The sequence below is a fragment of the Notothenia rossii genome, assembly GCF_949606895.1.
Source record: "Notothenia rossii genome assembly, chromosome: 10".
In the NCBI taxonomy this organism is placed as follows: domain Eukaryota; kingdom Metazoa; phylum Chordata; class Actinopteri; order Perciformes; family Nototheniidae; genus Notothenia; species Notothenia rossii.
Genome location: NC_136908.1, coordinates 51,670,273 through 51,693,808, shown reverse-complemented (window position 1 = coordinate 51,693,808; position 23,536 = coordinate 51,670,273). Strand labels below are relative to the sequence as shown.

The following is a 23,536-nucleotide window of genomic DNA, read 5'->3' as shown; positions in this document are numbered from 1 at the left end:
CCAAAAGATGGGCTCTCAGTTGGGTCAAACACCAGACCGTCAGGAGATGACCCTAACCAGGGGGCATCTGGGTGAATGACAAACCCACACGGCCAGTAATTGGTGTTTTTAATCCGGCAGTATTCCTGGATGGCAACCGATTCCAGTGCCAGTCCCCTCTTCATTGACGCCGTTTGTGCCACTCCCTTCCGAATCCGTTGTGCCAAGTTTTCAGCCGAACTCTGACCTCGAACATGGCATACTTCCCTGAAACGGGAAGAAGTTATTCTTGGCCTCCTAACACGGTGCCATTCCACACTGTCGCTCTGCTCCCTTGTGGCCACCTCGATTTTCCTTGCCATGAGCAATGTTGTCGCAAGTGACAGTAGATGGAGGTGCTGTTGGTGACTGCACACTAACTCACAGGTGGTAGGCTCCAGCCTATAGCCATCCACAGGTAGAGGTGGTGGTGGAGGGGCATCTGGGTGACGCACTATAACCCGGCTAAGAGGTAGTGGATGCTGGTATGAGATAGGGCTACCTTCCTGAACTTTTCCAAAGGTGGACTTAACCAGTGGCACGTCCACACTTATAGCCATGGTGGAGATCAGTGGTGCGATGTCTGCTGAGAAGTCCTTGTATGCCTCGCTGACTTTGAGGACATCTTGGTCTGGCAGCTCCCCCCGCACGGCCGTGTAACGTGTACTCCTTTGAACATGTTTATATGATAATTAGGACTTTAAGAACAATTTTACACTCAGACAACAATCACAAAGTTGTAGCAGGCTACATACAATTACTTAGGACAATAGATATTACCTTACACCGTCAGCAACTGTAAACTGCTTTGGCTTAGCGGAAATGAACACCATGTCACTCACTCCGCCTGGTTTCACACCCTATTAATTACACAAAAGAATTGTCAAATTAATTGAAATGGTTTTTCCGAAATAAGGTCCCATGGGTCGGAAGTAGATGGGCGGGACTTCGCCTCTCTATACATCCACGAGCAGAGCCGACAGGCAGGAAGACTCGAGCACACAGCTCGCGCTTCATTATAATATATAAAAAAAGAAAACCATGCGTGTCATGATGGCACATAACAGCTCGCGGCCGCAGATTACTCCGGGTCCCAGACACCCCAAAAATATTTTTATTGCAAATCTACATGAATCACCTATTTTGGATTCAAAATGGCGAATTTCACCGAAAGGTGACAAGTTTGCATCCCTGAACACTAATAAAGGACTGGCTTATCTAAAGCTACACTGAACAAAAATATAAACGCAACACTTTTGTTTTTGCTCCCATTTTTCATGAGATGAACTCAAAGATCTAAAACATTTTCTACATACACAAAATAACCATTTCTCTCAAATATTGTTCACAAATCTGAAAAAATCTGTGATAGTGAGCACTTCTCCTTTGCCGAGATAATCCATCCCACTTCACAGGTGTGGCATATCAAGATGCTGATTAGACAGCATGATTATTGCACAGGTGTGCCTTAGGCTGGCCACAATAAAAGGCCACTCTGAAACGTGCAGTTTTGCTTTATTGGGGGGGTCCGAAAACCAGTCAGTATCTGGTGTGAGGGTTACGATTAGGATTAGGGGTAGGGTAATGTTGTGAATCGAGATGCCCATGGTGGTGGTGGGGTTATGGTATGGGCAGGCGTATGTTATGGACGACGAACACAGGCCACTCGATTAACAACATTACCCTAACCCTAACCCTAACCCTAACCCTAATCCTAACCCTCACACCAGATACTGACTGGTTTTCAGTCACATGAGAGTAACACATGCGTCACTTCCGGGCAAAAATGATATGCTATATTGCTATATCTCTCGCTATCGCTCTTCCCTCTACCGCTCTACCGTAGACCGGAAGTTTACAACCACACGCTCAATGAGCCGGAAATGGAAATACGTCATCCCGTGCAACTAGCCTATAGCAAAAATACATATAAAGTACTATTTGTATATGCACAATGTAAATGTTTAAAAAGAGTGCAAATTATATTCTGGGGAATGTGCAAATATGATTTCATACTGTATATGACAGACAATTTTATTTTTGAGGAAGAGCTTAATTTAAAAATACAGCTAAAATCAGATTTGAGTTGATTTAAATGTGATTGTTTATAACACATACAAAACATCAGACACCTCATAAGACTTACCATCTTGTTTGTGTCTACCTATTCATATTTATTGATACATAGTTTATATGTTTTTGTTTGTAGTTGTTTTGCACCCCCTATATTCATTCTTTTGTTTTGCACCCAGACCAGGAAAACTGTTCTGTTCATCTATGAACTGTACACTGTTTAAATGAGAATAGCAATTTAGTCCCTCTTATGTAACCATCCATCTTCTCCCGCTTATCCATGGTCGGGTCGCGGGGATAGCAGTTCCAACAGAGAGCCCCAAACTTTCCTTTCCCTGGCCACATCAACCAGCTCTGACTGGGGGATCCCAAGGCGCTCCCAGGCCAGCAAAGATTTAAAATCCTTCAGACTAACTCACACATCAAACATGTTAACAATGAAGAGACAAATGCCTGTGTCTCCTGACACTGACTTGAACTCTGTTTAAATAAACAATAGTTTGTTATTGGGCTTTACCTCTCTACTGCTCAAGAGGGAGGATCAAAGGGAGTCCAGAGTCACAGTTTAGAGAGAGATGAGGGGGGAAAGCATGAAGTCAAATCCAGAGCTTTGGCATCATGAGTCGTAAAAAATCCCCTATCTTTCAAACCATGGCCTTCTCAGACAGATGGAGACGACACAAAGATATAAACTCTGCCTTCCACACATTCTGGTGATTAAGTAGAGAAAAGGGTTTTGCAGATCACTTTAAAGCAAAAAACAGGAAATTATACAGAAGGACAAGATCTTTTTTATATATATACTTTATTTAAAACTGTTGCCTGACAGTTTAAAATCCTTGTTTATAGGAGACTCTAACTCTGATAGAGCAGACCTTTACAAATGGTCACTGTTAATGTACAATCATGAGGAAATGCATCCTGGGAAACTGTTTACTGATTCATTTCCACTACATACACATCTGAATGAGACACAATAGCAGTCAGAGCTACAAAGACAGAATTCAACGTTTTATTCCTTCACTAAAAGAAAGCAGGATTTGGATTCCTCCCACTGTGAAATAATGGGGTAGTGCAACATATGGCAACCTAACCAAGAAGAAACCGACCTGATAAATGATCGTTTGTAAAGCTACAAACCTCGAGTACCCTGGTTAGAAAGTGAGTAGTCATGCAAACTGGGTGCCTAAATGTGTCCTGATTTAGTGAAGACTGTCAAACAGAGCACCTATATTATTGCAATTATTCTCAAAGCAGGAGATAAAAAAAAGGCACAAATGTCTACAACAATTCAAAATGTCTTCTTCCTTTGGAGCATTTCCTTGGAAATATAGTTAATGCATACTTTCCACAGTATTTAAAAAAATCTTTTTCTAAAAAGTTACCTTTTAAGTTTTAAAAGAATAACTGATGGAAACATATTTCCTACAAAACCCTGACTCCCAAAACAAGTCGCAGCCTGCGCTTTTAAAACAATAAATCTTCCTATTTTATAAATATTAGCTCTCGGCTTTGATATAAAAAAGGTCAATGTTGCTCTTTCATGTCCATATACACTGTTTTACCAATTAACCATTTCTAATGTGGCTAAACAGGCAAAAATACATTTTAAAATGTATGAAACATATCTACATTATTCGTGACATTTCCAGTTTTCTCCAGGATGTCGTTTTTAAAACCATAATTTGAATGTTTTGTATGTTAACTTTAAAAATATAGGAGTTCAATCTCTTAACCAGAGAGATCAAACTAAAGAGCAGAACAGCTCCTGATTCTTTAAAGAGCGGATTTTCACAGTAAAATCCCACCTTGTTAAATCCTGAAACTCTTAAACAGACATCCGCAATACTGTTCAACCATGATTTAGATGACATGTTACAATGTGGAATATTTTGAGATGTGTATTTGAAAATTGTATCCTGAGATTTTGCATTAAAGTCATAGTTCTGATCTTTTGCAGTGGGCTTTTATAGGGTACTCATTCATGGGGTGCGTTTCACTTCTCTTATTTTTCATTTCCTCGCTCCTTTGTCTCTGTATCACCGGAAGTTGATTTGTCTGCGCCACTTTGAGTAGCTTCCAAGTGGCCTTATTTGTGCCGGAGGACCGAGGATTGAGGAGCGATAATCGAGAAACTACCAGACCATCCTCCAGTGAAATCCTCATACACTCGCCCCGCCCCCTTACTGTGTATCGCTCACTGATTGGACGATGCAGCGCATGCACTGATCTGGCTGCTGTCAGACGATCGGCTGTGCGGCGTCATCACAAACAGATGTCCGTCCCATTGCTTTTAAAACTCATTTCCCTGCTTCTCGTGGTTTCCTTGCGTCTCTCCATGCTTCCCTGGTGGGAGGGACTAGTCGCAGGGAAACAACGCAAGTGAGGGACGCAAGGAATCCATTTAACCGAAGTGAAACGCACACATAGTCACTTCATAAAATCCGAACTATCCCTTTAAGAAAAATCACACAGTAGGATTTAAAATACTTATTGTAGCCAATGTCAACATGCTTGAAGGAATGCGCAGTTTTGTATATTTTGTTTCAAACAAAAAGTAGTTCCTTCATCCGTTTGCAGTTAAATATAATTCCCAGACTTCCTAACCCTGACCTGTCTCACTTCCACAGACGTGCTTCTTGACTTGACCTTTGACCCGCAGCTGCAACATCTATTAACTCTGACCTCAGCTGCTGTTGTTGGTAGAAAATAATGTGTAGGAAAACAGATTCCAGTCCTTAGAGTCAGGTTCCCCCCCCACCCCACCCACATACAGTAATGTTCTGCAGTGTATTTCTGTTTTAAAGTGATCAGTCCGACCGGAGTCCTTCCTGAGCGGGGACCCCTGACCTGAAATCAGCCGGGGGTCATACGTTTTCGATCCACTGGCTCCGGGGCTGTGATGTGACTTCAAGGCTGCCAAAACACAATTACTGTTCGAGGATCATTGCCTCTTGGAAGGCTTCGATCCATCTGAAGAGAAAAATAGAAAACAGAAAATTAGCTAACATCGGGACCAACACATTCTAATATAAATAATGTATATTTGGGGAAGAAATATCTATATTTTGTCTTTAAATTTGATTGTGCAAAAGGCATTTACATACAACATAAAACAATCTGTAGTAAGTTTCGCTATATGGTAGTTTTAACTTTTTAGTAGCAAGTACGCCATTCCTGTTTTGGATATACATTTAATTGCACTTAGGATCAATAGGAAATGATGCAGCTCATCATCGTTCTGTTTTTTTTCTTTCTTGTTAACCGCTATGAAAGGCTAACATTTACTACTACTGCTGCTTCACAATAACAGCATCTAACTGGTGAAACATGGTGAAGCAGTAAATGTGTATTCGACCACATTGAAAGTGCGCCCCTCCCATTTTTTTATTATTTACCTTTACTCAAACTAGTGGACATTACACATTTTTTATGTAATTCAAAAATAATGCAGGTATTACAGTAAATACATTTAACTTTTTTTAATTACTTCTTTATTAGACCAATGTCAGTGTTTATCTGCTATGTAAACACATAGACCAACTGCTCTTCTGCTGTATTTCTAACAAATAGGACTGTAATCTTCAGGCGCTGTCTGCCATTTTCAGTGCAGATACCTCTGTGCGGTAGGGATGTCGTCAGCTTTGAAGATGTAGAACAGCGTGTTTTTGTGATACAGCTTAAACTGCAGCTTCTGAGCCGGCCCGTTCTTCTCCTCTCTCAGGAAGAACCCGAGCAAGGGCTGACTCTCCAACGCAGCAACATCCTGGAGGGAGAAACAATTACTCAATCAAAAAGATACAAAAAGCTGCTCAGTTTAGTAAAATGAGAAAAACACTGTGTCAGTACCTCGCTGGCAGCGTAGGTGTACAGGACTTTGTTCTTGATGACAAACCACAGCCTCTTCCACTGCTTCTTGTATCCTTTCGACCGGTTTAAGTAGCCGCTCATCGAGGAATTCTCAGTGTTTGCGGATACCTGCAAAAAAAACAGCAAGAGAAAAATGAATCGGGTTACATTTACTCGCTAAATATAAGATTACACCAAATCTTAGTCATAAAGAGTATCCCAGCTGTGTAGATCTTTGTTTCTCACCTCTTTTAGTGCAGCAGGGATCTTCTTCTGTTTCCTGGTGAAGGAGAAAGCTCCAGGTTTAATTGGAGAAACTGATGTTGAAGCACAGCGGTCACCTACAAAAAAAAAGAAATCAATGAAAATAAACAAAAAAGACTTAAATGACTAAGATTTTACTAAAAGGAAATAATCAATTTAATATTAAAGGTTACGTTTTTAAAGATGGTATTTACATATTTTTGTTTTTGTCAGTAGTCACAAATCCAATGAAAAGACAAAAATCTAAAAAGACTTATTCAGTCCCTGAATAAGTCTTTTAAATCCTAGCTTACAGATGTAAGAAGAAATATAAAGTTGCATACAATTGAAATACTCAATTACAGGTACCTAAAATGTGTAGTCAAGTACAGTATTTAGTAACATTTCCAAACTGCGTTATTGGTTTTGAAATATGCAATTTGGTAAGAATTGTAATCAGATATTTTGCAGCTGAATTCAGAAAACCCCCTCTTTACTCACTATTCTCCTGCAGTTTGACGAAGCAGTGATCACACACACGTGCCGGCTGGTTCTTCAGGTACTCCAGGTAGTACTTATTGGCCGAGCACGCCTGACACACCACCTGCAGACACACATGTAGCTAACATGAGAATGAGGGGGGGGGTTAATTATTTAAGGGATGTGCTGCAGGAGGAGCGGAGTGGTACTGACCCGTCCACAGGCGCGGCAGTGATGCCTCCTCCAGGTGAGCGTGAACTCGCAGGTGCAGATCATGCACATGGTGGCCCTCAGGTCTGGGATCCAGATCGGAGCCTTCGAACCCAGCGGGGCCCCGGTGTCGACCACACACTCCGCCTGCGAGAACACAGATGATTATTGTTATTACAGCTAGCTGTCAATCGAGGGTTAATATAGTATAGCTCCCTTTTACTCGATAACACATTTTTAAATGCTTTTCTCAAGGTAAAGGACTTAGTCAAGTTTAGCCTAATTTTGTTTAATATGGACATCATAACAGATTTAGAATTGCTAGATTATTTTTTTGTTGAATTTAAAAGGAAAATGATCAGCATATTTATGGTAAAAAGAAGATTTAAAGTTGTGTTTTTGCAGAAAAAAGGTAAATATTTGGATAATCGATTAATCTTGTCCGTCCTTTTTCAAGCAGGGTTAACAAATCAATTCCAGCCTGTTTAATGGCAGGATGTTCTACCTTTCTTTGTTATTTAAGATAAGATGGAGCTATATTCATCCTCTTGGGGAAATTCAGGCGTTTATAGCAGCAACAGGGTCAGAGTGAAACACAGGATTCAAACAAGGTAAAAATAAAGATAAAATAGAATAAACATTTCAATAATAATACAGAAAAATTCAAAATAAAGTGATGAAGTAACTTTTGATACAACATATCAAAGTAAAACATTAAGCATTTGAATGAACATGTTAAATATATTTACATAAGTGAGCAGATGTGTAAAAAGAGTGCAGGTTTTCTGTAAGTACAGTCCTGCATGCTAAATAATATGTAACTGCAGCCTGACATGTTTTTCAGATACACTCTACAAACACCCGCAGAGATTTGCAGCTTTACCTCCTCCTGACTTCGACTGGATATGAAGGTGATTTTCTTCTTGGTGTAGTCGTCTATGGCCTTAGCGATGGCCTCTAGCCACTCGTCTCTCTCTGTAGCCGAGCTGCAAGCATAAACCCACATCAGCTACTCTCAGCTACAGCAAACACAAGTAATACATTTATAAATATTTATAGCTACTTATGTGCAGACTGTGATGATTGCGGAGGCTGCATGCTGACCTGGCAGACAGGATGAAAGAACGTTCAACGCTTTCGATGTTCAGCTCGTTCTGATAGGCCTCCTGGCTCGGTTTACTCACCTGGAGAATTACAAACACAGAAATCCATAAATAACAATCAATCAATGTTTATTTATATATATTTATTTATATATCATGTTTATTATATAAATAACAGAGATTGTGCACCTTTAAAATGTATGAGCACTGTAGCGTAAATAATTCATGTTTCAATGCAGATACACACATGAAGAAATGTCAGTATAAATAAATCTTAACATATTAAATAAATATTGGAAGTAAAAACTGATGACAGGTGTATTTATTCATACTGAAATATAAATGAAAAGTTAAGTACAAGATTCTTTCACAAGCGAATGTGAATGCCCCCCCATAAAGGCATTTGATTGTGCAGTGATGTAGGATCAAAACAGGCAAGTATCTGTAGCTCTATTTGTGTAAATCCTCTGGCTAGCAATAAAAGAACATACAGAAATAAATGGATGAACTATGTTTGGGCCACCGTCACAGTGTGATGTCTCTCACCTTCATCCCGGCCAGAGAGAGGACGCTGTTGAGTTTATACTGGCCGGACTGGACGGGAGTGGTGTACATGAGTGCATCATTGAACTGAAGCAAACACAAACAATTAGGAAGAAAACACGGATTCACAGAATTCATTAAATTAAATGAACTTAATTTTGAGAGGAAAAAGGGGATAGCTTACAGATACTTAAAACTAAATTACTCACCAGGAAGAATACGCGAGGCTGCATGACTTTCCTGGAAAGCTTCATTAGAGTACCCTCCTTCAGAAACACCTGCAAATATAGACATGTTTGTTTTAAATGGGCTGCATAAAACAGATAGAGTCAGTGGCTGAATAAAAACATCAGTCTATAAAAAGAATTAAACAACCAATGATCAAATGATGAAAAGTGATTTTTGGCACCGAGAACATGCCCCATTATTCATGACACTGTTGTATCTGTTACAAATGGGCCAATTAAATGAGTAAAACTGGTATTTGGCAGCCATCTGAGAGAATTGACAGCCGTGTGAAAAGTTTCCCGGCCTCAGTAGGAACTGAAAATCCTTAAAAAAATATTTCTGATACTCACCCTGCCTGGCTGAACGATCTCATGGTGGCCGTTGAGGCTGTACTGAATCTGCATCAGCTTCTGAAAGTTATCCTGAGAAAGACAATCAGAGAAGTGAGGAGAAACACACGGCTGGAGAAGACAGAACCTAAAGCTTTATGTGGAATAAGGTCTTACCCCTTGTTTCATGATGTCATTAGCGTGGTTGGCCACTTCTTTCACTATGCCGAGGGCCGCTGCACAGATAGCAAAGATCACACATTAGTGTTGTGCATACATTTTCTCTTAGCACATATGATTGTCCTGGTAAACGTTAATAATGAGTATTTTCAAACCTTGGGTGTCTTTATAATCCTCAGAGTCCTCTGGAAGGTTCTTTAGATAATCTGGAAAATAAGTTTCAAGTTATTATAAAGCAAAAAAAACGAATCAACAGCCTTGGGGAAACATAAAAACATATACGACAAAAAGGTAACTTATTTGATTACATCCGTTATTATATGATAATAGTTTTATTTCACATTCCTACGTTTCAGTGTGCAGTCACAGCCTGTACTGTTCTTTTACAAATATGTTCTATATTTAAGATTTTTCTGCAGGATTTGTCTTGAGTCGAACTCCTCAGGTTTACAGTACCCCAACTCTCCACTGGGTGCCAGTATGGAACCAAAACAAAGACTTGAGTCCAGAGTTCCATTCACTGGCAGTCAATCAAGGCGGCCATGATTCAATAAACCCTTTGACCTTCAGTGTGCAGAGGATCGTAGAACATAAACAAGGATTCTCTCTCTCTGTGTCTGTCTGTGTGTGTGTGTGTGTGTGTGTGTGTGTGTGTGTGTGTGTGTGTGTGTGTGTGTGTGTGTGTGTGTGTGTGTGTGTGTGTGTGTGTGTGTGTGTGTGTGTGTGTGTGTGTACCTGTGAGCAGCAGCTGGTACTGAGGGATCCTCTGCACCGGCTTCAGCAGGTAGTGCTTCAGAGCCAGGCTCGCACATCTTGGACTCATCTGAGACAAAACGAACACAGACGCTTCAAGTTAACCGTTGGAGATAGAAGTAAATTAATGGCTGCTACCAATACAAATTCTTGATTGAAGCACCAGACATCGTCAGTATATTTAAAAGCCTGTAGTAACTGTGCAGGTGTGGATGCATCTAAAACAGTATTTTTCACATAAAGCAACATAAACAATCTCCATTAAAGTCCTGCCTTAAAAACAATGCTGATGTACTGAGTTTCCTAAGTGATTAGTTGTTGAAGTGACACAACAGGAATTCAAATTGTAGCCTAGTCCAATTGAATGTATAGACCAGAAAAAGCCTTGTATTACAGCTGTAAAAAATAAAAAATTAAGAAAAGACTTCTAACTTCTGTTAGAAAACACACTGAATAAAAACAGTGTAAAAAAGGTTTAGAATAAAAAACTCCCACACACACGTACCAGACACAGTACATATTTATTGTCTTTGTCTCACTCATCCTTGTATTAAGAGCAGTATTTGCAGTTTTACCTCGAACTCTTTGACAACAGCGGCGAAGGCGGTGTTTTTCCTGCACTGCTCGTCCAACAGAGCCACGTTGTTGTCAAACTGTCTGATGTAGGTGGAGTACATCTTCAGGTAAGGACCCTTCTGAACAAAGATGTCCGACAGCCTCTGGTGATCGCTCCTGTGAACAAACCGTTTCGTGAATAAAGCAATACGATACGATACCATATTACGATACGATATTACTTTATTCGTCAGATCAAGTCTGAAATTTGACTTGTGTCACAGCAGCTCCATGTCCAACATCAACAGACAAAGTATCCAGACACAATACATGAAACACAAACAACAAGCATTTAACATAACAGCACAATCAGTGAGAGAAAACATGCTCAAAGAGCCTTCAGCGTGCATTTGACCTGGGATTTAGCTCTGTATTTACTGTGAGGATTGACTGATGCATGAAGGAGTGCTTCAGTCTGACTTTATTGAATGGTGGGACCCTGTATCTCCGATTCGATGGTAGCAGTTCATATTCACTGTTCAGAACATGGTTTGGGTCAGAGATGATGTTGTTGGACAGCCTCACTAGGTTGTCTCTGACAGGGTTGACCAACAATCTTTGAGCAGATTTTTAACAGGTGGAGCAGTTTTGATTTTAAAGCTGCTGACAAACATTTGTACCAGGTCGTATTGCAGTACTGCAGAATAGACATGATCACAGATGTAAAGAACAACAGAAGAATTTCTCTGCTCGCCCCAAAAGACCTAAGACGGCATTTCGAATGCACCAATCAATCCATACTCAAATCCTAAATCAAAACTCACCTTCTCAATTCTGCTTTTAATATGTGATTGATATTTTGTGTTGTCCTTTTAAAGTGTGTGTATTTTTAGGAATGTTTTAAGAATTTACACCTGTACATGTTATCGTTTCTTTGGGTACCTTCTAAAGTACTTCAAGTAAAATGCATTACAATACATTATTATAAAGTGTAGTCTAAAAAATACACAGCTTTAGTTGCAGCCCACATCATCCATCACTGAATCCACTGCAACATCCCCCAGACCATTATGGGAGCTGAAGTGTTATGTGTGTGTTTACCAGTGTGCCACTCGGTCCTCCAGCTCCCTCTGTAGGTCTCTGTTCAGCTGGTACAGCTGAGGCAGGTAGTACAGGATCTGGCTGAGGATCCGCTCGTCCACCACCGGCTTCCCATTCTGACGGGTTGCCTTGGCAACAGCGTCCCGAAAGTCCTGTAGGCACAGAGTGGGAATGCCATCATTATTTATAACACACACACAGCTGTACAGGGTGGGGTGACAACATGCAGCTGAACAGGAACACCTGGTTATCACCTTGTAAAGTGCCCCCTGACACACACACACACACACACACACACACACACACACACACACACACACACACACACACACACACACACACACACACACACACACACACACACACACACACACACACACACACACACACACACACACACACACACACACACACACACACACACACACACACACACACACACACACACACACACACACACACACACACACACACACACACACACACACACACAGCTGACTCAGCAGTCTGTCCTTTTTCCAGTGTGCCAACACACACATCCACCTGGAAGGAAGAAGGGAGGCGCTGGATCCCAACATCCTGGTTTATGCTCACACACACATTTTCTGCCATCCCCCACTTTAATTTACTGCATCATTAACTTTCAGGTGACAGGCAGTCCATTCAGCAATACAAATAAAGTAATGAAGACATCAGTCACACTCAATATTATACATTATATTTATATGCAGTAAATGACCCAAACAATACATTTCTGCCAAATGTATTTATCATATCATACTGACACCTCATTATCTGATCAGGTTTTTGATATTAACATAAAGAAAGCCTCAAAAACAAGATAGTAAAAACTAATCCAGTTAGCTCCACTGGTGCAGAATTAGATACAGAACTAACAGAAACAAATTACAAACACGGAGAAAAGAAACCAACGTCCGTTCTAATATTCACAAAACAGAAATGGACGCTTAAAATAAACCCACTTGAAAAAGATTCCCGAAGAAATGCAAACAAATCAGATGGACGACCTGCCACAAATAAGCACAAGCAAAGTCCCCAAACCACGCACACACCTGCACACACAACACACACACACACTCATACTGGAGGATTATCTGAGGTATGTGTGTGTCTGGAGGTCGTCTCTATGGCCTGAGGAGGCAGCTGTCAGGCCGGCAGAGCGGAGAGAAGAATTTGATCTGACCTCTTTTCTTGGTCAGAGCACACAGAGCACCCCCCCTCGTCAGCCACAGGACGACGTTAAAACTAATCCTGCAGGGTGGGCTTCACTAAAGCTGCATCTGAGGCGGATAGAACAAATACATATAAAGGCAGAGCTCTCCTGTCAAATGTAACAACTAGCATACTTAAAAAGTACTCTAATGTATAGATGCCATGTTAACTTCACACATACTGACATTAGAAATCACAACCTGATTTTTCTCCCCAACATTTTTTTCAGGCACTTCCCCTAAATAAAAACCTGACTTCCTCCAGTCACATGGTTCCTTTCCATTCAAAAAGCTACGAGCATTCAACATGGGGACCGAGACAAAACATCATTTAAGTGGATTTATTTTTAAACTAAATCGGCCAAGAGAGCCTATACTGAACAGAGGAACAACCAGAAGTCTGTTTTTAAATGAAGAATCAATCGTGATTAGGATTTTCATACACATTGGACATACTAACAGAAAACCTACAAAAAAGTCCCTTTTTAAAGTACTTCTGGGTAATTGATAACCATTTTCAGATCGTATCATATTGACAACAGAAAGATAAAGAAAAACGTTATTTCGTTACATTATACATGGAGGCATTTCTTTATCTCTAGGCATACAAACTAGTGTCTCGTTAAAATGCAAAGGGATATCACATAAAACTTTCTTTATGGGGAAAAAATCTTTTTCGCTGCATTGCTTCAGGAAATTACATTTGCTTGAAGCAAGGAAGCACGTGAGAACAACATTTTAACAAAACAAACTGCAGGGAGAACAACTCAAACATATACTTTATGTAAAATACTAGCATAAATGGCCTGTATGTACTTGAAATTAGGATGTTGCCTTATGTTATTGAAAGCAACCCTCACCTAACTGATTTGACATGAAACCATCAATATTGAAGCTCCGCAGACCAACTACACAGCTCACCTTAACAGAGCTGGACGAGCCTTAACTGAAGAACCATGCGTGCTTTCTTTTTCTTGCACAAAAATAGATAATGTTTCCCTGCAATAGGACTGATCAAAGCCTTTCTACTTATGCCCTGCGTTTACCGCTTTCCACTGCCGACCTAAAAACTAAAACAAAAATTTTTTTTAAAATCCTCCTACACAGCAACTTTAAAAAACTAAATGATTCAGCTCTGTACGGGCACTGTGGCAAAGACAACACCCGCCGAGACCTCATTAATTCAGGTCCATCCCTCGGAAAAAGCTTTGAACCTAATTCAAAACAATCACAGTGTAGGCACGGTACTTTTTATTATGTAAAAAGCACTCTTTACGGTTCCTTTAATGCAACTCTTTAATAAACAAGACACTTACTATGTGAAGAAGCTTCAGGACATCCACAAACCTGAGAGTAACAGAAATACATCAGTTCAATACATCACTTTGTGTTATCATGTGCTGCTGGTTATGTAAGAATGTGAAGTACTATAATCTGTTTAAGTATAATTTTGAGTTATATATACTTTTTCTTGTCCATTTTATGCAACTGTACACACTTATTAGTAAATAAGAAAGTCTTTAACTGCTTTTTTATCTTATTTGAAAGTTAAAAAGGGCTCCGGTTCATTAAAAAAACACTCACACTTTCTCGGAGCTCATGATCTCCTGGGCGATGTGCACCAATTTCTTCCTCTTCGTCTCATCCTCCTGCTGAAGAGGAGAAACACAAACAGTTTCACAAAGCTACACAAAGGCTAACAGCAACCGATCTCACCTAAAACTGATCGCTGTACACTCACTGACTCGCTGCAAATCACCATGATCCTGGTTTTTCTCTGTCAAACCATCAGGATTGAGTTTACAGACTTCCAAAAACTCAATCCCGAGAGGACAGCGACAACATTCCCCTTTCCCTTCCTCTCTTTCCCCTCTGTGGCTCTCTGATGGTGTGTGTTGTTGAATGGTAATGGGGGCGGTCTTTCAATGACTTAATTTGGACAGTGGCCATGCCCCCCCACCTCCCCTCTGTATTAGTGATACCCTGGAAGTTTGAGGGGCATCAGACACAGGTGCTGACAATATCATGGAGAGGGTCACACAGGACGGAGAAAGAAAAAAAAAAACAGCTCATTGGAGGGCTATTCCTGAACCTGTAACCCTTCTGTGTTTGCTCACCATCCCCCCTTCCAAACACACACGTACACACACACTTCTAAAGCGCTGTAACGGACACACTATCTCCAGTGGCTGCAGTGACAGCTTAGTCACAGGCAGTGATATGAGACGTCCATTGTAAACTGTGAATGCCAGGCCTATCTGACATGTTCGTGCCTGAAAGCAGAGTCATTTTCCATAAAAGTAGCAACGTCTATTTTTCCTTATTGTGTAAAACAGTCACATTAAAGCAGTGTTTGCTTCAAACATTGAGATCAGGAAACCCTTAATGGATGTCAAGGTATTTATGTTTTTTAAGGTTTTAAAATGGGCTTTTACAGTCACTTTTTTTAATAAGAAATAAGTAATGTATCAGGGTTTTCGACTGTTGGTCAGACAAAACCAATTAAAAAAAAATTCTGTCATTTTTGATATGATAATTCTAATGATTTTATATGAATCATTTGTGAAATATAGGGGCTAAAGTGTGTTTTTATTTTAGCCATAATAGAGTATTTTTGTTGAAGTGACTGGCCATTTTGAAAAGAATAAATACTGTGTTTATATAAAAAAAACATTTGTCTCTGTCTTCAATGAACAGCTTTTGAAAAAATATACCAGATGTGTATGAGAAGTACATTTCAATGGTTGAAATTAAAAGGCATGTTGGCATAGAAACCACCGGAAATTATCCGTCATCATGTGCTGGCTTATGTTTCAGTTTCATACTTAATTAGTTTAGGAATGTATAATCATTGCTTTATAAAGACAGCGTTCTCCTCTCAGGTCAACTAGTTTACCTGTCGGTCGGCCTCGTCCATGTGCTCCTTGCTGGAGGAGGAGCTGTTGTCCTCTTCATCTGAACTGTGGATCTCTTCCTCCTCAGAGTGGACGTCCTGCCCCAGCCAACCGCTGCTAACATTCAACACCCACAGCATAACACACACAGAATTGAGCTTGGCTTCAGAGAGAATGTTTAAATGTGTGAATGAGACGCAGGGCAGGGCTGCAGAGGAGTGTGAGTTCAGAAACACACTCCCTGGTTAAATAAAGATTAGACTTTTGTGCAAGGTCATTAATTAACTTAATCTTTGCTCAGAAGAAACATATGAGTCAGTAAAAGAGCAAAACGCATTCAGAGGTGTTGTACAACGATGGAAAATATTGAAATCAAGCTGACAACATCTATAATGAAAAGGAAAATGTCCCTTAAGGACATTTAAAGAAAATGTTAACACTGGTTGATTAGAATTTTAAATCCATGGCCTGAAATAAGACAAAGAAAATACTTTTGTGCAGTTATAAAGGGCTGAAAACACATATTTTGTGTTGCAAGCAAAACCAGTGAGATATGATAGTGAATAGGATGTGATGCTGGTTTTTTTTACATTTTAGAGACTTCATCATTATTCAAACAAATATCCTGATCAAAATTGAGATTATTTTATTATTATGTTTCTTCCAGCCATATTGCCCAGTTCTAATTATTTGTATTCTTGTAAGGTATGCCTGTACCCGATATATCTTTTTTATTATTCTGTATACAGCCTGCTGCCGGCAGCGATATGATGGCTCTGTCTGCCAGGTTAGCGCAAGCAGCAACATGCGTTAGTGTGTCACTGATGTTTTGATCGCTCCCGTACAATTAAGTGGTCTGACTGATGAAATGAGGGGGAGGTATGATTGGATTTGCCTCCTCGGTCTAGTCCTGGTTAGGGTTGTGAAAGATCGGAAATATCCCAGCGAAGTCACACAATTTCAATATTTCAGATATTGTATACAACACTTCAGCATCGTCAAGGCCAAAAGACTATGCTTTCCAACTTGATTATCTTATTGACGGAAACATATTTTATACTTTAATATAGGGCTGCTCGATTATGGCAAAAATCATAATCTCGATTATTTGGGTCAATAATTGATATCATGATTATTAAAAACGGTTATCCATTTACTTTGAAAATATCAAGTTATTGGATAAAAAAAATGTGAACAGTATGTTTTTAACAGTTGATTGCCCTGAACTTTAAGTATAACTCAACTAAAAATCCAATAAAAAAAACATTATTAAAAAAAAAAAAAAAGTAATAATAATAACAAAATAATCGTTTTATTTCGATTACGTTGTTTTCGTAATCGTTGCAAGCCATAATCGTAATTGCGATTAAAATACGATGAATTGAGCAGCCCTACTTTAATAATATTGCAGCTGACCTGCAGGTAGTAGCAAAAGAAAGGTACCCAGTTTATAACTCGTTTTTGACAACTTGCCATGTGTGATGTAGCTTTTTGGGAAAATAATGGATTTATTTGACAAATTAATGGAAAAAGTTTGCTTATAATATGGTAACAGGTTAGTATAAATCTGCATATGACATGTTAAACAGCGGAGTAGATTCCCACCATATTTTCATAAATTGCTGTTAATTCCAATTTAAATTTTACACATTGTATATTTCCTGAATTGTGGACCCTAGTCCTGCTGTTTCCCTTTTCCTAATGATGCTTTGTAAAGAGGATTGTTGATGTTTTATCTTGGCAAAAAGAGTGAAAGCTCTGAGTAAATGTTGGATAGGAAAGACTGTGGGACTCCAAACCCCTCACATTTCCTTTCACTCTCATCAGCAATAGCCCAATCTCTCCACTTCCCTGTTTTTCTTACATGGCTCCCGACAGTTTCTTTTACCTCAATCCCCCCCCCCCCCCTTATGCTTTCTCTATAGTGGAGCATTCCAACACACTGGATCAGGCACAGAGCACCACTTGTTTACAGCCCGAGGCTACTTACATAAACTTAATAGGCTCAGATGCCTGGGAAAAACGACAGATTAACTCTCTCCCTCTTTCTCCTCTCTAACACAGAAACACCCTGCCAACGACAGAGTGAGGGTTCATCTTAATCCATTTAATGGCTGTGTTATTATCACCTAAGGTGGCATCGACTTCATCACTTGTTGTGCCACTGTCAGTCAGAGGAAACAGGAATCAAGGGAACAGAACATCTCCTAATCACAGCAGTCCGGGACATAAAGGGCTCAACGGGATGTTAATGGCATAAATGGTTTTCAGGACATTTGCTTGCAGTGTCGCATGACTGTTAATTCACTTATTTGTTTGTTATTTATCGAGCGAAATGCAAAAGAGCTCCAATTTACAACTAATCATTGTTCTGTAAAATACAGTGACTAAATTGGACAATTATCTGGCTCTCATTTCATATTATGTGAACTTAATAGCTTATGTTTTGGTCAAACAAATAAGCTTTCTGAGGAAGTTACCTTTTATTAAACTAACCAATAAACAATAATCATTGAGAAATAAGTAACAAAGTGTATTGATTTTGAAGATAATTAATGGGTTAAGCTCAATTTAAAATGTTATATATAACATTTTGTTATGATTTGAGATATATGTTATGATTTTTTGTTGGTATTCCCACAGTCAATAATCTTCAAATCCTATGTGTCCCTATCCCCTAACTGCCACTCTTCCAGAGGTCTAAGGATTTAAAAGACAATTTACTTGTTTGAAAGAACTCACTTCAGTGGCACAGCGGAGAAAAAAGGAGTGATGAGGTTATGAAGAGGCTAAACGCAGAGCGAAGGCGTGCAGTCCGAGGAGGAGGAGGAGGCTAGTGGTTGCTGGAGGTTTATTTTCCTGTTCTAGAGAGCTGTGTGGCGTTTCTGCGATTCTCAGACATTTCCTGCCCAGGCCACTGAAAATAACCCACAGGAAAACAGGCCGACCTGCACCAACGCTCTATTCAAATTCAATGCCACTGGCTCAAAGGCCACTTTCTCACTGTTGTAAATTCAAACCACTAACGTCACCTGTGCAACCTGTCGTACACTCAAGCTACGGTCACTTGAAATTACAAACTGGCAGCAAGTGCTCTGGACTTCAGCCTAAATAAATTCTCTCACACAAACACATATTGCCTTTGTTTGGAAATAAGGGTTGTTTGTTCTTAAACTTAGCAGGAAAATTGAATTGATAACAACTGTCAAAAAGTATAGAGTATTTACTCAGTTGATAACTCCTCTACAACATCTGTTACTGCTAGATAACCTTTCAAAAACAAATTAAAAGATTAGCGCTGAAATGAGAGGTCGGTTAATCTATTAGAAGGGGGTTAAAAATATAACTCTGCAATTTGATTAACAATTCATTTAAAAAATAATGCCAAACATTCGCTGTTCCCAGCTTATTAAAGGAGACAAGTTGCTACTTTTCCTTATTATCTCACTGTTGATTGAGACATCTGATGTTGTTTATTGCAGTACATTTTTGGAAAAGTGTCTAATAGAAGTAGCTGGCAAGCATACAGAGACTTAACAATCAAATAATAAATCATAAAAATAAATGGGCACCCTGGGGTTAGGGCAATGTGTCAGATTAAAATCCAGTTTAGCAACCTGTGTTGCATTTTGTTCCCATTGATTTATTTTCTAAACTTTTGTCATTGCTCTAATAACTAACAAATGCATACACTGCTACAAGATAAGACCACTTAATCAACAAAATAAATAATCATTAGTTACACCCTTAAACAACATTTTACACATTTTAAATATGCATTATACATACCCCTCGTACTCGTGGTCGTTGCTCCTGTGATAGGGATCCTGCACTTCATAGATGTCTGAATCTGCTCCGTCGGGGTCGTGAGGCCAGCCCAGCCTCGCACCGTGGAAAGGCAGGTTCATGTACTCTGGGATTTCCTCATACAGAGGGACGTTCTCATACTCCACTGACCCATCTCCATCTTCTCCACAGATATCAGACTCGACTATGCAGCTGGTGGGTCGCTCCAGCCTCCTCTCCCCCCGGGTGGACTCCACGCTGGTACAGTCCAGAGACTGCCCTCCCTTGGCCAGCAGCTTTGGGAGCATCTTGACAGACAGCCGGAGCTCCAGCAGCTTCCGGAAAGAGAGGCTCCTCTTATGAGAGTCTGCCCGGGTTGCCAGGTCTGCTGCAGAGAAAGACTGCGCCCTCTGTTTGCCCCCCAGTGCTGGAGCCCGGCTCTTTGGAGGCATGCTGCTCCTGGAGGGAATCTGCCGGCTGAAGAAGGTCACGCAGGGTCGGGTGAAGCGCCAGGCCGTTTTCTCCTGAGGAGGCGCAGGCAGCTCCCTCATGGGGGTGTTAGCGTGTGGAGGTGCAGGGGGGCAGAAGGAGGGTGGGCAGTGTGCTGCTGGCAGGCTGTGTCTCTGGGGTTTCCTGGGGGGCGCACATGGCTGATCCTCGGCAGAGAAAGCTCTCCTGGCGCTACCCAGAGGGGGATTACAGCCGAGTTTGATCTGTTTGGGGAGGCTGTGAGTGATGGGGTAGCGCTCAAAGTCGCCATACCCGTCCTCTTCGTCCTCCTCCACCCGGTGGTCCGCTCCTCCTTTTTGGTGGCTCATTGAGTCAGCGTGTGAGAGCAGGACTAAGGAGTGGGAGGTGTTTTTGTTAAGAGAGGGTGACATGTGGACTGTCCTGTGAAGGCGAGGCGAGAGGGAGGTCTGTCGAGGAGGGGGGACGGGCGCGTCGGCTTCATCATCTCCCAAACACGAGTCTTTTTGGGGTAAAGGTTCCTCGCACGAGTCCTGTCTGAGCTCCTCTCCCTCCTGACTGAGAGACAGACCCGGTTGACTCCCCTCATCCTCTCGCATCTCAAGTGTTTGTTCTTCCGTCACCTGATCCTGGGCACTGCCCTCCACGCCATCCTGCCTCACCAGGGCAGGCTTTTTAAGTTTGCGTGGGTGAGGCACCGGGAGAGGCTTACTGGGGGCAGCAGGGACCTGCAGATCAGGGAGTAACCTGGTGGGAGAGGCTGTGATTATATGTTCCGCCTGAAAGGATTCTGGGGAAGACTCATGAGGAGTGATAGAGGGGGAGATAATGATGCTGCCTGCAACATCCAAGACTGAGTCTGTTAAATCTGTGTGATGGGCCTCAGTCTCTACATCTGCTATTGAAAAATCAGGCTCAGCAACAGCGCTTTCCTCATGTTTCACAGCCTCCTCCTGCTCCTCAGTCCTCTGAGCTTCTTTGTTAGACAAATCCCTCTCCAGGTGTCTCTGTCTTTGAGGTTTATCCCTGGGCTTTTTGCCAATCCCTCCACCTTCAACCTTATCCACAGCTACTCCCTCCTCCGGGCGTTTTTCTTTCACTTGTGGCCTCGTCTCTGTGAATCCTTCTGTAGAAATCCCATTCTGCAACGGCCCTTTGTGAAAATCGCTCTCAGTTGTACTTCCATTTTCCAGATGCTGGCACTGGGAACAGTCCTGGAGCCCACAAGAGCAAGTGGGAATGATGTAATCCGAGTCACGTTTGTTAGTCTCCGATAAAATCCCATTTCTGGAGTTGAGAAGGGAGAGGTTATCACCTAAAGCTGTCTGCTGTTCCTGACATAGGAGGGGGGGTTCACTGGGTTTAGGTGACGGGGTTGAAACAGGGGAAGCTACGGATTTAGGAATGCATGGTTTGGGGGCGACAGCCGGTTTTGTCCTCTTTAGAGTAGACGGGGAAGGTTGGGAGACGATGGGAGGCTGGGAGAGGAGACCTGGTTTGGGGGCGATGGGCGGGGGGGAGGGTTTGGTGGTACCAGGGAGTTTAGGTTTGGGCGCTAATGGTGGCTTCTTCACACCTGCATGAAAAGAAGAGGGACGAAAGTTACAAAACAGTTTGAGACTATTAACTCTTTTTAAATGAATGACACCCCACCAGAACAGCACCGATAAACCATGCTTCATCCACACTTCCTCCAATATAAGCATAGACAGCTGCAAACTGTGGATTAAGCTCCGGTCAAAAAGGTTAATCTTAGGGTCAGAGGGGAAGGACTGAGGACTGGAGTAATGTGTGAAATAAATTCAGGCATGTATTATTATTAAGTAATTATCTCATGAAGGGCTGGTGTAAGCCCTTCATGAGATAATTACACTTGTGGAAGTAAATAGTAAAGTAAAACTGTCTTAACTTATTCTCTGAATCTAATTTTATAAACTACCATTAAAGCTTTCTATTGTTCTCTGAACTGAGTTAGACTTAAGTGTATTTTTTGTTCTCTCAAACTACATGGAACTACTAAATATCTTCCAGAAATAAGTGCCTCTATTATAATATGCTAAGTTGATGAGACAACCAGAATCTCAATGATTACAATAGTTAAATAAAATTAGAATTAAAAAAAAAACGGTCTCTACACGAATAAAAAAAGCTGCCAATTGAGATTGTAGGAGATATTTTCCGCTTTCCTGGCTGAATCTCCCGGCTGGCCGTCACCACGAGAAGTAGAGTCATCGAGCGGTTGTTTCCGAGAGGCCACGATCAGAAACGCTCTGCACGCGAAACATGGTGCCCTGTCTTTGCTTCTTTGCACATACACTCTTATAAAAGAAACAATACATATAGAGTCAATGGGCTTAAAAACTAAACTGCCAGCGTCATGGGACAGTAATTAACATCCCTATTAATCATTTCGAATGTTCAATTCGGCCTACACATTTTAATAGAAAAGTTCCGTTTTTATTAATGATTCACCCAAATGCATATCAGAATGTATCATTGAAGGCTGTGATGTGCAATGAGAATCAATCTCAAACTTAGTCAAACATGTTACTTGGTCTCTTTATATAAAAGCCGAATTGGCCAGTACATGCCATTAACGCTATCACGGCTTTAAAAAGTATGTCTTATGATATTTGAGCCTGTTAAAAAAAGGTTTCATTAAAAATGTTAGATTTTTAAGTGGAGTCTGGCCTAGTGCTTTCGCAGTAAAAGTCAACACTAGGGCTTAAACAGCTCCTGTCGTGGAATAACAAGAACTCCTTAAATCTCTTGCACATCTCCAATTTCACTGGGGATATCCCTCTTTATCCTGGCAAATGTTAACTGTTTTTTGTATATGAGATGTTAACACTGCCGCTTGTTATCGAGTCCGGTTTGTTACACCAACAGCAGGACAGATGTTTTAGACAAAGGATTTAACCCCCTTCAGCTGCAACGGTAAAGCGTAATATCAAACAGAAAAGAACATTTTTGATTACCAGTTATGATTGCGTTTTAGAAAGCACTCACATGTATGTTTTTACTTTCGAAAGGTGTTATTATAAAAAAAAGTGTAATTAACTGTGGCTGAGTAAAAATAGAGCGGATGCGTCCGTTATGACATTAAAATTGTAGTGATTTACACTTTCTGCGAATACACAGAAGAACTGACGTTATTTGTATTGAGTTGTAGATAACTACAATATATGCTTGCACAGCAAGATTTTGCTAAGTAAAGTTAGCTCTCCCACGAAACAAACCTGTGCTCATGACTCCCGACTTGCTCCTTTCTCCATTTGTAAACTTTCAATGGAATTGCGAGAAAAACAGAGTTTTTTCCTCCTTCGACACTATTGTCAGTTAGAAAACCACTTCAGGGAGAAAACATGCAGATCCATCGCTGTCGGTCCTTATCTTGCAAGCGGATGCACCGATACAGTTTTTACGCCTGTTACTTTTTCCATTTTTCCCGAAGTTTTCAGCCACGGTGCTTTTCCCAAGCAAGTCAAGTA

At 40.8% G+C, this 23,536-nt stretch overlaps 1 protein-coding gene across 2 annotated transcripts; it reads right to left on the bottom strand.

The window, feature by feature from the left end:
• Nucleotides 1-2,885: 2,885 nt before the first annotated feature.
• fgd6 (FYVE, RhoGEF and PH domain containing 6) lies at nucleotides 2,886-23,513 on the bottom strand. Of its 2 annotated transcripts, none has more exons than XM_079653664.1 (21): nucleotides 23,285-23,513; nucleotides 19,581-21,621; nucleotides 15,794-15,908; nucleotides 14,482-14,549; nucleotides 14,214-14,244; nucleotides 11,666-11,817; nucleotides 10,585-10,741; nucleotides 9,992-10,079; nucleotides 9,412-9,462; nucleotides 9,254-9,312; nucleotides 9,098-9,169; nucleotides 8,729-8,797; nucleotides 8,523-8,606; nucleotides 7,978-8,057; nucleotides 7,757-7,859; nucleotides 6,877-7,020; nucleotides 6,685-6,787; nucleotides 6,187-6,281; nucleotides 5,941-6,069; nucleotides 5,709-5,857; nucleotides 2,886-5,064 (listed from the first exon to the last, which is right to left on the bottom strand). In XM_079653664.1, the coding sequence occupies exons 1-21, from the start codon at nucleotides 23,292-23,294 to the stop codon at nucleotides 5,022-5,024; spliced, it is 3,843 nt and encodes a 1,280-aa protein (XP_079509790.1). In that variant the 5' UTR covers nucleotides 23,295-23,513; the 3' UTR covers nucleotides 2,886-5,021. The 2 variants fall into 2 exon arrangements, with proteins under 2 accessions (XP_079509790.1, XP_079509791.1); XM_079653665.1 differs by having other exon boundaries at nucleotides 15,794-15,905.
• Between the last annotated feature and the right edge of the window lie 23 nt (nucleotides 23,514-23,536).

Bases quoted from the DNA above. Each gene is read 5' to 3' on its own strand.
- fgd6 (XM_079653664.1), bottom strand. The intron at 9,313-9,411 runs GTTTGAAAATAC...CTATCTGTGCAG, and splicing joins GGATTATAAAGACACCCAAG to CGGCCCTCGGCATAGTGAAA. The intron at 5,065-5,708 runs GTATCTGCACTG...TTTTCTCTTCAG, and splicing joins GACATCCCTACCGCACAGAG to ATGGATCGAAGCCTTCCAAG.